The sequence below is a fragment of the Stegostoma tigrinum genome, chromosome 4 (assembly GCF_030684315.1).
Source record: "Stegostoma tigrinum isolate sSteTig4 chromosome 4, sSteTig4.hap1, whole genome shotgun sequence".
Taxonomy (NCBI): Eukaryota; Metazoa; Chordata; class Chondrichthyes; order Orectolobiformes; family Stegostomatidae; genus Stegostoma; species Stegostoma tigrinum.
This window is the reverse complement of record NC_081357.1, coordinates 18,605,410-18,623,444: the sequence shown is the minus strand read 5'-3', so window position 1 is coordinate 18,623,444 and position 18,035 is coordinate 18,605,410. Positions and strand designations below refer to the sequence as shown.

The following is an 18,035-nucleotide window of genomic DNA, read 5'->3' as shown; positions in this document are numbered from 1 at the left end:
TAGCATCACAGGATTCCTACAATGTGAAGAAAGGCCATTTGGCCCATTGAGTCCACAGTGGCCCCTGAGGGCATGACAGCTACACACCCAATGGTGCTGTGAAGCAGCAATGCTAACCACTGAGCCACCTTTTATATTATGTTTTCTTCTGCTCACTCATTCATTACCACATTCACCAAATTAAATCTCAGAACATAACCTCTAGGCCATCTATAACACTTAAGATACAGGACTAGGACAATGATTGTCATCTTTCCATTCAACCAGGTTTCAATGTAGGGCCTAGAAGGTGTACAACTACTTCTTACAAGACAACTTTTCATAATGGAATCCACATACTCCAATCATTTCCTACGGGTACATACTGGCAATTAAAACATTCAGACGTGGTCGGTCCGATTGTAAATTTTCAGGTCCCTTCATAGGGATGAGCGCATGGATGTTTGCGGAAAACAATGAGCATCTATGGTAACTTTGCACACTTCAAAGAACATGTGGTACTATATCATGGATTGCAGCAAATGTCATATCAAGTTGAGATACAGTTCTATAACAGATAGAGATAATGGATCTAATACTGCAAGGTAACTTGACTAATCAAGACTTAGTGATAGCCAGAGACCATGTACTTGCGGCCAACAGAATAGATGCAAACCCATTATCTCTAAAAGTACAAGGAATACTCCCACACAAGATTTTAAGAACCCCTTCCCATAAGAATTGCAAGCAAAGCCAAAGCATTTCTACTACATTTTTGTTTATAAATAATCTCCACGTAGACAGAATTAATTGTACATTTGATTTTGATGTGATTGTTTTAATAAATTTAAAGCCTTGAGTACAAATTTATACAATTTTGCTCATTTTTCACAGAACACATACTGCTGCAACTTAGTAGCAGGATATGAGCAAATGCATATTAAAAATTACTCTCATCTTCAGAAGCCGATAGCATGGACTAATCTGCTTAAATCCCATAGGAAACAATATGCATCTGTATTCACAGTCATATCATTTCACAAATAATCATTTTCTGTGCCATCAGCTGCATTGGATATTTGAATGACTTGACAATAATCTCCATTCTGATTACATCCCAGATCTCTACAACCCATTTTCAGTGTTGCTAAACGTCAGAACCTACATCTTGCCTTGACAAATGTCTTTTTACCTCCAATCATCCAGCGATTAAACTTTTTTTTCCCCTCGCATGTCACCTTTGAAGAGACATTCAATGGTTAAACAAAGCTGGTTAAATTACCAGAAATCACTTCAATACCACTGTTTTGCAAATTAGCTTCATCGACATCACTGACAAACTATGATTTTACCATACAGTAAACTAGAAAATGTGTAATCCTCCTGATCAGGAGCTCCTAAATTTCTGCATCTGTATTTTCAAGCCATATTAATTTCTTCATCCTTAATTATAAAAGTGGGCAACAACTTCATTTGGTGTTCTGGAAGAGTTTCCCTTTTCAACATCACCACTGACTGGTCTGATCACACATACATAAACAGCAGAACCAAGAGTCAAGATTTTCACAGCCTGCCTTTATGGACATGCTTTTCCAACTTTGCTCAGTTTAACAGTCAGACCTGTCAAAATTCATAAAGTTCAACCACTTGGCAAATGTAGGTCAATCTGTATCAAATACTTTGATGTTTGATTAACTGCTGAAATACAAGTCTATTTACTCCATTTACATACTTTTGCAACTGTTGTCTTCCAAGAGAGTTAACAACAGGCTTTTCTAGGTTTGCGCACTTATTCTTCGGCATATGCTTCAGCTTTGTAGAGTTTCCGCCAATGTCTAATGTCCTTCATAGATACCTTGAATTAGTTGCTGCACATTTATTTGTTTCCACTGTTGTCTCAACATTTTGAAGTTTGAACTGGGCCTTTTAATCTACTTACCATTCTTTCTTGATACCACATTGCTGAATGATAAAGGTGGCACACAATGATGAGATGACAGCCTTAATGTAATTCTACAGCATCACGTGTTGACATGCACAAGCAAAAAGAACTAAACAGCTATGTTTTCAATGACTGTATCAAGTAGGCATGCTCCAGGGCAAGCAGATGTCAAGTATAAAGAATTTTAATTATTTTTTGACCAAAAGCCAGGGTTGACCCACACACGATGTACATGAGGTAAGTATGATTTTCTTTGCTCCAAAGGTCAGGGGTCATATTTTACAAGACTGATCATTGCTCACGTGTATATGGTATATTTAATCAAACCACAAAATACAGACACACATCAAGTATTAGGGACCAGTTCAAACAAAGCTCTTTACTTCCTCATTTTTCCAATCCAGCAAATGTTGATTAACGAATACTGTGGCCAATTAATACTATCCGAACCGGTACATGATAAATTTGTCAAACACTAAAGCGTTTTGGCTGGAGGAGGTAAGCTAATCCAGACAAAAACGTTTTCCAATTTAGCCAAATGGTATATCATTCATTAAACTACCAATGAGAGGTAGCAGTGACTGCTGGTAGTTGCGAACCGTGGATCACTTTATTTAACTCCAAGGTAAGCCTGACTCTAAATTGGAAACAAATTAATTGGATAAGATGCTGAGCAATTCTCAACACAGTAAAACTAACAGGTCTCCAGCCAAAAAAATGACCAATAAAACAGATGGTTCAATACCTCTGGCATTCACTATGTCATACTACACATTTTCAGAATATTAGGTAACAAGCATATTGAAAGAGCTGAAGAATATAAAAAAAAACACGTCTCACCAAACATTAAGGATTCGGTCATGCACAGCTCCAGACAGGAAATACAGGCCTGTTATTCCATCAAATGGCTGACTGTCACTAGGTGGTCGTATTGTGGCAAACGCGAGTGAGGAGACTGTTGTTGCGTGGCCAGTAAATTTCTGCAGAGGAGAGAACATTGAAGTTTAATTATACTCACTAGAAAGGCAGACCACATCTTATTTATTTTGAGAGTTTATGGAATTTAAATGTTATACCAATCAGATTTCACAAAATAGCTATGCAAATTGTGTTGCCAGCTCTCAATCCATAAGGAACCTGTTGCTGGTTCTACTTTCTAATGGTTAAATTAAAACTGAAAAGAACTATGGATGCTGTAAATCAGAAACAAAACAGAAATTGCTGGAAAAGCTCAGCAGATCTGGTAGTATCTGTGAAGAGAAATCAGAGTTAACATTTTGGCCCAATGACCCTTCCTCATAACTTGCATAATGGCAGACTGAATGGTGGGAAATGCAGTACTGCAATGAGTGCAAGCCAAGTCTGACTTTGTTATATGCCATTTCACAGCACTGACCTACCATAATGTTACTTCCAAACCCAATGATACATTAAGATTGAGCAGTTCAAACCAGTGGCCAATGATCCTGTGACAAAGCACAATCACATTTTAAAGCTACAGATACGTTACTCATGACAAAGTGAACTACATCATGCAAACTTCCTTTTAAAGTTGTAATCGATTCTCTTGAAATCTCTTGCTAAAGGACATTTGGCCCAAGGCTACTATATCAAGTATATGCCATTACTATCGTGAACTTTACCATTCCTTATGCAAATACCTGTCAATCTATTTCTGGGACATTTGTGTCATTTCATCCATATAATGCCAGACCCAATGAAGAAGCACTTCTATTTCCATAATTCTTCAGCCACTATTCTAGGAGATTCACCCAATCTTCATACAGTTTTCTATTAATGATAGGCAATCAGCCCAGGAATGTCTTAAATGTCAATTTACTACTGGGAGGATTAACACTGTAGTCCTGCAGTGTATGACATTTTGAGTATTAATGATTTCATAGCCAGCAATAGTAGAAGCAAGGTTGAACTACTGCCTGCAATTTTGAACAAATTATAGAAATCACCGAAGTATTAGATTGTGCAAAGATGGTAGAAGAGATGGACACTATAGCTAGGAGGAAGCTTAAGACCATATGAAATAGAAACAGGACAAGGGTATTAGGCTCCTCGGGTCTGCTGCATCATTGAATACGATTATGGCTGGTCTGACGTTTGTCCTCTCCACTGTCCTGCACCCCGCTGACTTAGTGTCCTTTCCAACTGCAGAAAACAATTTTATCTAATTCACTCTGTCACAGTGGCTCAGTGGTTAGCACTGCAGCCTCACAGCACCAGGGACCCGGGTTCGATTCCAGCCTCAGGCCACTGTGTGTGGAGTTTGCACATTCTCCCTGTGTCTGCGTGGTTTCCTCCCACAGTCCAAAGATGTGCAGGTTAGGTGGATTGGCCATGCTAAATTGCCTATAGTGTTCAGGGGTGTGTGTGTGTGTGTGTGTGTGTGTGTGTGTGTGTGTGTGTGTGTGTGTGTGTGTGTGTGTGTGTGTGTGTGTGTGTGTGTGTGTGTGGGGGGGGGGGGGGGTAGAGGAGAGATGGGTCTGGATGGGAAGCTTCAAGGGGTGGTGTGGACTTGTTGGGCCGAAGGGCTTGTTTCCACAATGTAGGGAAAACACACACACACACACACACAAATATAAACTTGTTAGTGTGATACAGTAAGGAAACAGACCCTTCGGTCCAAACAGTCCATGCCGACCATGTGCCCAAATTAAACTAGCCCCAATTGACCACGCTTGGCCCATATCCCTCCAAACCTTTCCTATTCATGAACTTGTATAAATGTCTTTAAGACATTGTAACTGTTCCCGCATCCAGCACTTTCTCTGGCAGTTCATTCTACACACCAATCACTGTAAAAAGTTGCCCCTCATGTCCTATCTAAAGCTTTCTCCTCTCACCTTAAAAATATGCCCCTGAGTTTTGAACTCCCCCACCCTAGGGAAAAACCATCTGCCACACAAGCGTTAAGCGATGACCATCTCCAACAGGAGAATATCATTGCTCCTTGATATTTGACCGCAATACTAATGCTGAGTTTCCCCACTGTGCATGCAACGGAGTTACCACCAACCAGAAAACTAAAGTGGACGAGCTACGTAAAAAGTGCAGCTAGAACAGCAAGCCAGAGGCTGGGGGTCCTGAAGCGAGTAACTCACTGCCTGACTCAAAGTCCACGTATCATCTACAAGCAGTCAACCGTTCAGGATAATGCATACTTCCGACTTGCCTGGATTCATCAGGCCTCAAAACACTGAATAAGCTTGACATTATCCAGGACAAAGCAGTCCACTTGAGTGGGACCACATCCACAAGCTTCCATTCACAGCACCACCAACAGTCTGTAGCAGCTGTGTATTATCTACAATAACTACAAAAATGCAAAGTTCCTCAAGACAGCGCCTCCAAATCCATGACCACTGCCATCCAGAGGATATGGCCAACAGTTACACGGGAACACCACCACCTTAGAGTTGCACTCCAAGCCACCCACGTTCTGACTTGGAAATATATTGCCCCATTCTCTCAGTTGTTACATCCAAACGTTGGAACCACCCCCATTCCCACAATTTCTCATTCTCTCATATCCCACCCCGAAACAGGGAGTGTGACTACACCAAACACACTAGTGTTTCAAGGCAGCAGCTCACGATCACCATCTCAAAGGCTACGAGACATGCACAATAAATGCTCAGACACATCACAATGATTATTTGAGTGAAAAAAACATGGAAAGAGAGAAGTTAGGTCATTCTACCTCGATAAAAAATGTGTTTCCAAAACAGAAACCCATGGTACATACAAATTATAACTCAAAGCTGCCAGCACGGCACAGTACATTCTCTCAGAACTTAAGTACTCACTCTGTATACTTCTTTGGTCTCCAGATCCCAGAGTTTGATGCCACGGCCCGCTGATAGCAACATCTTTCCATCTGGGCTGAGACAAAGACAACTGATGCTGCCTTTCTCGGCTTTCCATTTGCTGTTGAGGGGGAGTAAGACAGATTTACAGCATAAAACTCGAATCCAATGTAGAGCTCTGGAAACATCGTAACATTGGCTGTTTATCAATGTTTCAACTTAATTTTTAGCTGAGGGTCACATGAGATGACAGAGGAGGTAGACCTACTGCAGTTAGCCTCTGATGTTCACTCACTATTGACTGAATTGTGGTTGATTTTAAATAAATTTGTACAATTATTCCAGCATTCTTATTTTCTGAGCAAATGCCCAGAAAAACTTTAACCTGAATTTTTGTCCTGTTCCTTGGATGAAGCAGTTCCTGCAATACAGCTGTTCAGAAGTCTCATATAATGTCACGAAACCAGCGACTTTCTTATCCCAATTTGAAGCCAAGATCTGCACACAGAGCACAGAAATTCCGAACAAGGGCCTCATTTTATTACAATTTTTTGCAAATTTCTGTTATGTAGTCACTCTAATTATGCTGATTTCTTTCCCTCCACACCAACCATTTCTAAAGGTTTAGACTCATCAGGTTCAACACATGGAAACAACCCTAGGCATCTCACGTAAGGGAACATTTTTTACTTAAGAGCCTACATAATTGAGTTTGCTGAGAAACAGAACCATCATAGTCATGTGTAAATGGCCTAGAGTCCTTTTGGATTGAGAATTCCCTGCAACCAAGGGTGAATACAGGCAAAATTGCGATACCGATATATTTACTTATTTACTGCATATTAAGAAGAGAGTATAACACTGAAGGGCGAAAGAGAGCTTAATATTTTGGACACAGCAGGATAGACATATTTTGGAAGATACATATAATGTGATGGCTGTGTATAAAGTTACCATCTCAGTTTTAAATTAAACCTAAATGTCAAATCATTACCAAAGCAAACCTAGGGATTAGCCAGCATGCTCAGACAGCCAAGGATGTATCGTCATATTTGTCAGCAATATAGCGAAACCTTAACAAATCATCACAGCAAGACTTACGGAATCCCTGCTCTGGCACAATGAGTTAATTGTGCTCAAGTAAAGAGCACAGATATTGATTTCCAAAAACCACACTCACACCTTTTTGGAAAGTCTGTGCAGGTGAAATGAAAGAACTGCCACAGTCTAATCTAATTCAACAGTGGTGGACCTTGCTCAAAAATCTGAGTAAGATGGTACATTTCTTTAACAAATGGCCCTTCACAACTAAGTCCTTTCAACTGTCACCAATTCTATCCTACTTCGAAATATAAATCTGTGTAACAAAACTCATCCAACAGTATATATTGATATTAAAAGCATCCAGTTGCATTGTAACCCCTCTAACATAGCACAATCTCATCTATCTTTTATTCGAAGGTGAAATTATTCTAAAGTTTTCCTTGGCCATGTGACACCAAGTTAAACATGTTAAAATATCACATGGCACAAATAATGTTGAGTGAGTAAATGATAAATCAAAGTATCAAAGTGATAAATAATGATTCCCGGGTTCTTTTCAACATCTCAAAATTAGAGATGCACACAAATGTGCATCATTCAAAACACAGAGGAGTTTGCTTATATTAACTAATCAATCTCATGCTTCATAGAAACAAGCAACACATAGCTTTTTGAGAGAGAAGTACAACAGAGGAACAGATCCTTTGGCACTCTAAACTGTGGCGATCATCATGCCCTAACTAAACTAAAATACCTCCTGCCCTTATTGGGTCCATATTCCCTCCCTTTTCACGTAACCATCCAAGTGCCTCTTCAATGTCACCAATGTGCCTGCTTCCACCACATCATCTGGTAGTGTGTTCCAGGCTCCTACTACTGTGCGTGGAAAAGCTTCCCTTGCACATCTCCCTTAAACTTTCCCCATTTCACCTTGAACCTGTGATCCCCTGTAATTGAAACTTCAACCCTAGGAAAAAGTCTGACTATCCACCCTATCCGTGCCACTCAATTTTGTAGATCTCTATCAGGTCCCCTCTCAGCAATGTTTCCAATGAAAAATCCTAGTCTTTTCAACCTTTCCTCATAGCTATGTTAAGTTTTGATTATGACTGTGAACTTATCTAACTCGATCACGAACTGCCACATTGTGCAAAACGGCATTCCTGAACATTCATTCTGAGACTCCAGCTCTTCACCACATATGTCAGGGACTTAGAAAATGGAACACCTAAATTAGAAGGTTATAAAACTGACAGTTATAAACAGTAAGAATGAGAGCACAGATGGGATAAGTAATTAGGAAAAGCTGTGACATAACGTTTAGTGTAAGGTCACTCATTTTTGTTCCAATAGACAAATATCAATATTTTCTTTATGAATGCTAGAAAATGGAACAAACAGAATAAATGGTCTCTGATGAAGGGTCTAGGCCCAAAACGTCAGCTTTTATGCTCCCGAGATGCTGCTTGGCCTGCTGTGTTCATCCAGCTCCACACTTTGTTATCAAGTATACAAGTACTGATTGCTTAGTATTTCAACTTAATTCAGTTCTGAAAATTAAAGTTTAAATTATATACACCTACAGATCAGACGTTTACTCATTTCTATATTATTAAAATCTCAGTTTATTAATGCATTTTCTTCACAGAATAACAGGCAACATAAAAAATAAAGATTAAGGCTTGTTTCCTGAGGATAATATTTATTTCTGTTTAAAGTGTGATTTGTCAATGAAATTCATGCAGTGCGCCAGCAGACTCTGAAAATATGGCACTAGCTTTCAAAACTGGATATTCATTGCTGAGTATTCTACCATTGCACATTGCAAAAAATGCATCCATGGTGTTAAAATGCCAAAATGAGCACTTGTGGCAGTAGAGCATTCCAGTTATGTGGGAATCAACTGAGTAGAAACCATTGAACGTCAACGGGCCAGCCTATTAGATCTTCTCAACTCACTGTGAAGAGGCAAAAGGTAATTTTACCTTCCTTTGGGATAGAAATAGAAAAGAAAAATACAAGAGGACGGTGGTTGGTTGTGGCAAGAGAGATGTATGAGAAGCAAAAGCTTTACAGCCCATGAACTTCCATACTAACCATTTTACTTTTCCTGTCGGTATGCTCCATTCCACTATGTGCTTGTCATCTGAACAGCTATAGAGACATTCATTTTCTGGATGCCACCGCACACAATTTACTTTACTGTCATGTCCACCACCCTGAAAGGACAAAAAGACTAAGTTCAGAAAACAAACACAATTGAACAAAATTTCAGATTAGGAATTACGTTTGAGATGGCTTGGAACTAACGAAGATTTTAAACAAGAGTCATCATATTTCTTGCACGGTAAGACCAGCTTTCAAAAAAATATATAAATTTCCTCAAGTTTGAAAGTATGGGTCACCAGTCCTATCTTATGCAAAGGGAGCCTGCAAAATACATCAACTCACTATGGATAGGCAAAATCTGCAAACAGTATCCACATGACAGACTTAATTCAGAGTATGAACATGAAGAGCCAAGATGTCTCAATTCTGTTCATTTGACAATACTACCTAATTTAAAATGATACAGAAATCCTAGTTTGGTTCAAGGAAAATAAACTTTACACAGTAGTTTTATTGATAATTCCCACTACAAGAACTTACATTAGGTATCCTTAAGTTTTCAAGAACATCAAGGAGAACGACAAGCTGGAAACTCAAGAGGGACCCATACTCCTCTAGAACCGTGCTCCACTCCCCTTCCCTCTGACTTCATCCTTTCTCCTGACCCTACTACTTATCAGGTATTTACTTTGTGACCTTCTGCTCTCTGATGCCGATGGTTCCACACCCAGTAAAAATATTAGTTTTATCCCTCTGCACCTCCAGTATCAATGAACTTCGGGCATAAAACGACAAACCCTTCTTCCATTGCCTCTGCACCCATTTCTTTGGGCAGAGGTCCTCTCCACATTTCACAGATGCCTACACTCACCTCCAACATTCTTCCCTCTGCCTGGACAGTCCTTCTGGCCTTTTATCTGCACCCAACCTGCTCAGTGAGAACTCTGCGCATGACACGGGTTGCCCCAATTTCTCTGTCCTCCCCTTCCCATCCAAACCCATTGCTCGCTGAACTGGTTGCTTTCCGTGCCGTCAAATCCAATCCTGATTGTTTTCATCAAGCCCGCCAATAAGGATGGTGCTGTTGCGTGTCGTACTAACCACTAAATTGTGAGGCGTGAGGGCCATTGCTCAGACACTCCTGTCTCCCCAAACCATGCTCCCACCAGAGTATCAGGTCTTTGTATCTACAGATGTCACCAACTTCCTCTCACGTGGGCATCTCCCTGCAACAGGCTCCCACCTCAGTGACCCAGTGCCAAACATCCTACTTCTACTTTCTCCTCAAAATTCACAAACAGTGCTGATCAGGCAGGTCCATTGTTTCCACCTGTTCCTGCCCCTCAGAATTCATTGCTTCCTACCTCCACTCATTTTTCTCTCCCCTCGCAGATAAAACATTCATTCCATTCTCGCTATTACTCTCAATTGAAGAACGCATCTTTGTTGATATATACACACACACGCTTATATAATTCAGGATTTACTATCACTCCACCCAATGCAACACGAAAAGCCAATATCTTACCAGTTTACTCCGTAGTTCTCCCTTTACTATGCTGTATAACAAGATGTTACCAACCGCTGTACCGATAGCCAACAGGTCTAATTCTTCCAAACCTTTCTCATCTTCTGATCGCCTCTTTTTCTTCTGAGGACCTTCCTGGAAAAATGAAGATAGAACAAATTTGGTACTCCTTTGTGTTTTTTTTAAATGGGTACTATTAAAGTCAATGAATAATATAACATTAAAGTCCTTGTTTTCCCAATTCTAGACAGAACCCAAAGCCTTTAGTGATTGTAACCCTACAATCATTTTGGAAGTTTCTAACATTCATTAAAAACGAAGATGACCGAAGAACTACAAACCGCAAGCTAAAAAAGAATTTTCAGTAACTTCGAGACATGCACACCTTCCTGCTGAGGTAGAACAGAGGAAATATGGTACAAAGGACCAAGATAGAGAATTTTATTTTTGGAGTGAACGGCACAAACATTGGATATTTCCATTTATTGTAATTAATTTTCTCACCATCTTTTCCAAACATACTCAAGTCCTGTTGGGATAGCAAGAAACTAACAAGCCCAATAGGTTTTTCCAGCTGTTAGTTTTAATACAGCAGATACTCATTCTATTGATAGCTAGTATCACTTTCAACGAAGTCAAAGAGGTGTGGACTGAAGTCAAACTACAGACTAAACAAATGTGGTTGTTTCATTCTGACATTTAGGAACACTCAGAGGATAGTCAGAACCAATATGCAACTCAGACCCTACTTCATAATTTACAGTCCTCCTGCAACATGCCTCTTTTCAGCAATAATCAAATTCTGATTAACTCACACTTGCTAACCATGGCCTAATACTTGGACCAGACACTAAGATTGTCTAATCTCATGTATATAATATGTCTAGTCTGTTATTAGTTGCTAAAATTATCCAAGCTTATTCCCAATGTATTCAACTATCCCAAAGTTTTCATGGACATTCTCCCATGTTCCAAAAACCATAAACATTAGGTTATAATAATATCGTTCTAAGTATTCATTGCTCCTATGTCTCCAGAGAGGCAGATTTCCGGAGGGAAAAATGTCACTTTTGGAATAACTTAAAAACAAAAGCTATTTAGGAATAATCAAAAAGCTAAACGCAAAGATTTAGAGACTTGTAAATAAAGGTATTTCTAAGATTCTACACTAAATGTATGTTATACAGTTACCGAAGAATTAAAGAACCCACCTAATAGAATGTACATACGCCCCTGCTGAGTGCATTACCTTTAAAATGAGAGAATTAATCAGAAAAAACATGTGAAGAGAGGGAGGATGTGGTAAACAGAATACGATTTTTTTAAAACAAAGCCATCATTACTTTCTGGTGAAATACACTTCCGGTCAGCTGTTACTTCAAAACTACTCATCTGCATCATTCAAATTTAAAATACAAAAATGATCAAATTAAACAAAGGTAGCTGGCAGTGGTTTGTGGCCAGCAGGGTTCGAATAGCGCCAATGAATTAAACAGGAAAAGGAGGACGAGCAGGCCATTCAACCCCATGAGCCTGTTCTGCCATTCAATAAGGTCATGGCTAATAATTAAGCTCAATGCCCTAATCTCGCCTTCCCCTGATATCACTTGATTCCATTAGTCACAGGAGCTACATAGAATTCTCATATTGTCAAAACAGGCCCTTTGGCCCATCAAGTCCACACTAACTGTCTTCCCACACATCCCACTGAGACCCATCCCTCAATGCTATGGGCAATTTAACATGGCCAATCCACATAGCTTGCACATCTTTTGACCATGAGAAGAAACCAGGGCACCTGGCATCAACCTAAGCAGACGCAGGAAGAATGTGCAAACTCCACGGACTGTCGCCTAAGCGTGGAATCAAATCCAAGTCTTTGGCACTGTGATGCAGCAGTGCTAACCACTGGCCCACCGTGACACTCCATGACCTACACCTACCTCCTTTATGAAAACATAACGTTTCGGCTGCAACCACTTTTGGTGGTAGTGAATTCCACAGGCTCACACCTCTCTAGGTGAAGAAATTTCTCATCTCAGTCTTTTAAGGTTTACCCCTTTGGTGGGGAACCTAGAACCAGTGAGAACATCCTTCTTGCATCACGTCCTGTTTGAATTTTATAGGTTTCTAAGATTTCCCCCCCTCATTCTCTTAAATGTCAAATACAATCTTAATCGACTCAACCTCTCCTCATAAGGCAGTCCTGCCACCCCAGGAATCAATCTGAAGCCTTCGCTGCACTCCCTCAACAGATACGGACAACCAAAGCTGCTCACAAAGCAAAGTCAACAGCAAGAATGGAAAGGCAAAGAAGCCCTTTAGATGCACACGACTGATTGAAAAACCTCAGTTATGCTGAGCCTGAAACATTATATTCCCAGTTTTTAAGAACAATTCACACAAAACGTGGATCCGGTCAGCCTAAACTTCATGGATGTCATTATAAGGAGGTTTATTTGATGTAAAACCCCACAAATGAAAGTTAACTTAGATTGGAAGCTCCCAATGACCAGTGAGTCCCGTAGCACAGGTCACAGATTTTCAATAATCAGGCCATTTAAGACTGAGGTGACGAAAAAAGGGGCAAGGCAAGAAAATGGGAGCAGAGTGCCGAGTTGGATGATCAACCATGATCATATTTAATGGCAGAGCAGGCTGAATGGCCTAAAAGCTTGTTGCTATTTTCTGTGTTTCTGTAATGGGAATGTTCAATTGGGGAGGCAATGCGCTCGTGGTATTATTGCTGGATTGTTAATCCAGAGACCTGGTTATAGCTCTGGGGTTAAACCTCTCTGATGAAGGGTCTAGGCCCGAAATATCAGCTTTTGTGCTCCTGAGATGCTGCTTGGCCTGCTGTGTTCATCCAGCTTCACATTTTATTATCTAAAACTCTGGGGACCTGGCTTCGGTGGAATTTGAAGTCAATGAATATTTCGAATTAAGAATCTAATGATGACCACGAATCCATTGTCGACTGTCAGAAAAACCTATTTGCTTCACTACTGCCGTTTAAGGAAGGAAACTGTCATCCTTGACTGGTCTGGCCTACATGTGACTCCAGATCCACAGCAATATGGATGACTTTAAATGCTGCCTAGCCAGTGATGTCCTAATCCGTGAATGAATAAAATTAGGACACCACATTGACCAAGTGATACTGCTAAATTTAGTCATGCGACTTCACAGCTCCCAATTTCGTTACTATCAAAAATCTAGCAGCATCTGTGAAGGGAGAAACAAAGTTAACATTCCAGGTTGTGACCTTCCATCAAAACTCAGGGTTCAGAGATCTGATGAAAGGTCATCGACCTGAAACTGTAACATTCTCCCTCCAACATGCCGCATGGCCTGGAGAGTAGTCCCAGTGTTTAACTGTTAGGTCTAGTTTCCAGCATTCACTGTATTTAGCTTCTGTACCAGTAACATCACCTTGTAATTTGTAGTCAACTTGCAAATTTGGTTCAAACTGGCATCTACTTAAAAAGATCCCCAAAGCAGGATAATAACATTGTACTTTTTGATATTTTGTTGGATTGGTTCAATTTTGTCATCCAATTGCTAAATGAGCCAACCGTGTCAGTGCATTATGTACAAAATATAAGCTATTTTCCAGCATAATAAACCACTTCACTTAGATTTGCAGACATTGCCTCTTTGAAAATTAGGTTGCGAGGAACGTATCAATTTGCAGACTCTCTCAATCAATTGAGAGAAAGTCAGTGGCTTGTTCTAACTGGAAATGGGGCAAGAAACAACTACAATGGTTGGGTTTCCCATTGTCAGGCAAGAGTGGTCTTGATCGAGTGGACATTTAAAGGATATCAGCACAGGACTTACACACTTAATGGTAAGGTCCTGGGGAGTGTTGCTGTACAGAGACTCTGGAGCGCAGGCTCACAGCTCCGTGAAAGCAGACTTGCAGGTAGACAGAGTAGTGAAGGCGGCATTTGGTACGCTTGCCTTTATTGATCAGTGCAGAGAGTAAAGGATTTGGGAGGTCATGTTGCGGATCTACAGGATACTGGTTAGGCCACTGTTGGAATGCTACATTCAATTCTGGTCTCCCTATGATAGGATAGATGTTTTTGATGTTTTTCATTGAATTCCTACAGGGTGGAAGCAGGCCACTTGGCCCACCAAGTCCACACCAACCCTCTGAAGAGACTTCCACCCAAACCCACCCCATTTCCGGTAAGCCTACATTTTCCACCATGGACACTCTGGGCAATTTAGCATGGCCAACCCTTGGATTGTGGGAGAAAACCAGAGCACCCAGAGGAAACACATGCAAACACAGAAAGAACGTGCAACGTCCACACAGTCGCCCGGCTTGGAATCGAACCTGGGTCCCTGATGCTGTAAGGCAGCAGTGTCATGCACTGAGCCACCGTGACGCCCTATGTGAAAGAGTTCAGAAAAGATTTACAGGAATGTTGTCAGGGTTGGAGGTGTTTGAGCTATAGGGAGAGGCTGAACAGAGTATCAGAGGCTGAGGAGTGACCTTATAGAGGTTTGTAAAATCATGAGGGGCACAAGGTGAATAACCAAGGTCTTTTCCCCCAGGTAGCAGAGTCCAAAACTAGAGGGCCTACTGTAAATGTGAGAGGGGAAAGATTTAAAAGGGACTTAAGGGGCAACTTTTTCACACAAAGGGTGGCTCATGTATGGAATGAGCAACCAGAGGAAGTGGTGAAAGTTGGTACAATTACATCATTTCAAAGGCATCTGGATGGGTACACAAATAGGAAGGGTTTAGGAGGCTAAATGCAGGCAAATGGGACTAGATTAATTTAATAATTATGGTCAGCATGGACCAGTTGGATCAAAAGATCTGTTTCCATGCTGTACCACTATATAACTCTAAGTTCCTTTGAGGGAGGGCCCAGAACTAGCATTACAGTTTAAAAATAAAGCAAGTGTCCATTTAAAACAGATGACGAAACATTTTCTTCTCTAAAGGTTGCATCTTCGGATTTCCCTTCTTCAGAAGGCAACGGATGTACAATTTTAAATATTTTTAAGACAATGGGCTAGATAGATTGAGTAGCAAGGAATGAAACGAGTGTTGGGAATATGCAGGAGCGTAGAGCCATGATCTTATTGAATAGCGTAGCAGGCTTCAAGGGCCAAGAGGCCAACTCTTTCTTGTTTCTTGTTCAGAAGATCAGTGTGTTTGGCTGTTGGTTACCTAAAACTAATTTCCCAGATAAAATATCACGATACATAAAACAGTACAGCACAGGAACAGGCCCTTCTGCCCAGCATGTCTGCACTGTCCACGATGCCACTCAAAACTAACCTAATCTGCCTGCAGGTGGTCCACATCTCCCTACTTCCTGCCTGTTCAAGCATTGCTCTCATATCTGTTTCTTCCACCTCCCCTGGTAATGCATTTCAGCACACAGCTCCTCTTTTGTAAAAAGCCTGCCTAGCAAATTTCCTTTAAACTTTCCTTACCTCACCTTTAACCTCTGCCACTCCCCAAGAACTTCACATTTCCATGCTGGGAAAATTACTGACTTGACTATCTACCCTTACACAGGGGGCAGCACAGTCACTCTATGGTTAGCACTACTGCCTCACAGTATCAAGGGCTGGGTTCGATTCCAGCCTTGGGCGACTGTGTGTGGAGTTTGCACACATTTGCCATGTCTGTGCGTTTTCTCCAGATGCTCCTATTTTGCACCCTCTCCTAAGCCTCCACGTCAGTCCTACAGAGTGACAACCAGAACTAGACACAATACTTCATTATGTGGCCGAACTAAAGTTTGATACAGACTTTTATACTCCATGCCCTAACCAATGAAGGCAAGCATGCCAAAAGTCTTTATTGCCTTCTCCCATTTGCAGTGTCACTTTCAGGGGGCTATGGACTTGCACCCAAGATCCCACTATATATCAATGCTCCAATGTGTCCTGCCATTTACAGAATGCTTTCCTCTTACATTTGACCTGACAAAATGCATCACTTCACACATCCAGGTTAAACTCCTTCTCCTCTCTCTACGCAACTTTCTAACTGATCTATATCCTGCTGGATCCTTTGACAATATCCTCACACTCACAACTCTGGCAAATTTCATGTCATCCGTAAGTGTACCACTCAGACCACCTACATTTTCACCATACATATTTATGTACAAGTCACTAACAGAAGCCCCAGCACTGATCCTTGCTAAACATCACTGGTCAGACATCTCCAGTCAGAGAAATATCCCACTACAAATACCCTCTGTCTTCTATGAACAAGTTGATTTGGTATCCAACTTACCAAATCAGCATGAATCCCATGTGGCTCAATATTCTGGACCAGCCTACCATGAGGGATCTTGTCAAATGATGGTGCCAAAACTTTTTTTGTGGCAACCATTAGACCAAATGGAACAATGTTCAATTTCATTCTATCACATGAAGCTTTGCTACTTGTACGTTATATCCAAAACAGATCACAATACTTGTAGATACAAATGGCAAAAGACATGGGGATAGTCTAGAAATATGGTGTCGAAGATGATCATCAGTCATAGTCTATAATGGCTGAGTACAGTCAAGGAGCTGGATGGACTACTACTGGTTCCATGTTCTGCAGATGCGAATCTTATTGATGTGCAACTTGACAGCACGGTGAAGACGACTGCAAGGGGCCAGAAACTGAGCTCAGGGGCCAGCATTTTTAATTCTGAGAAAAGGCAAGTGATTTAGAACAGTGGCTATTGCTGTATCCTTGGGTGTTGCCAAACACGTTCAGTATTTTCAGCATTCAGATTTTATTTCGGGTTTCTGCTCTTGTACTTTCACTAATACTGTTTCAGCTTTAAAGCTAAATTAACAGCTCATGGAAATCAATGAAAATCCCAGCTCAGGTTTTTCTTATAAGTGGACAGAAGCTGGAATTCACACCTATATACGACTAGAATCGCTAGAAATTTAAAGCATTTACTTTACATTCTGATGCTTTGCCGAGCTTCATCTCTCAAATCTGAAGCTAGTTCGTTAGCACACGAGTTCAGATGACAAATGTCAAACTTTCCACCCGGTTCTCTTTTTTTAAAAACGTAATCTCAAGGCTTTCCTTGGATTCACTCTACCGGCCACGAGAAACTTTCAAGTGGTTCATTTCCAGAAAAGCCGAGGGCAATCGGACCCTGCCCGCTTCCTCTGAATAATCACCAGACTGTAGACAAGTCCACCTAAAAGTAAAACTTTTAGAAACGAGGCAAAATGGAAAGAAAGGACCCGAATTGCTGTTTAACTCCAGGAAACAACTTTTACAACCAGGATAAAGTGCGAAGCTGGCTGAACAATACAACCAGGACCGAATTATTTTCGAGCGGTCGAGCTAACAGGAGGGGGAAGTAAACATAAAAGTGTAGTGGTCTCTTTCCTAGATTCGGAAGCCTCTCACATGGGTGAGACAGGGCAGGCCCATGGGGAACCACATGGAGGAAGGATGGAGCAGGGAACACTCTCCGAGGCCTCTTCTGGCACCCCGCCTGTTGCTAACTAGGCCGCAGCCGGAGCCTGGCACCCTGGCCGTGCCCCTCAGCACCATCACTCCCACCCTCCCTGCCTCTCCTCCTCCTCGCTCCAAGTCTGCTGTTGACCAGGC

General features: G+C 41.1%; 1 protein-coding gene and 1 non-coding gene across 2 annotated transcripts in view; both read right to left on the bottom strand.

Annotated features, from left to right (window-relative positions):
- Window positions 1-18,035, bottom strand: part of wdr43 (WD repeat domain 43) — a 46,185-nt gene that overhangs the window by 27,892 nt on the left and 258 nt on the right. Inside the window, exons 2-5 of the mRNA XM_048530511.2 lie at window positions 10,424-10,558; window positions 8,884-9,005; window positions 5,743-5,863; window positions 2,762-2,901 (exon numbers count right to left, since the gene is read on the bottom strand). Coding sequence (XP_048386468.2) covers window positions 2,762-2,901; window positions 5,743-5,863; window positions 8,884-9,005; window positions 10,424-10,558 — 518 coding nt within the window. The remainder of the gene's footprint in view (window positions 1-2,761; window positions 2,902-5,742; window positions 5,864-8,883; window positions 9,006-10,423; window positions 10,559-18,035) is intronic.
- Window positions 6,763-6,836, bottom strand: LOC125452997 (small nucleolar RNA SNORD53/SNORD92). Its single transcript, XR_007247662.1, has one exon. It is a non-coding gene; the product is annotated as a small nucleolar RNA SNORD53/SNORD92 (small nucleolar RNA).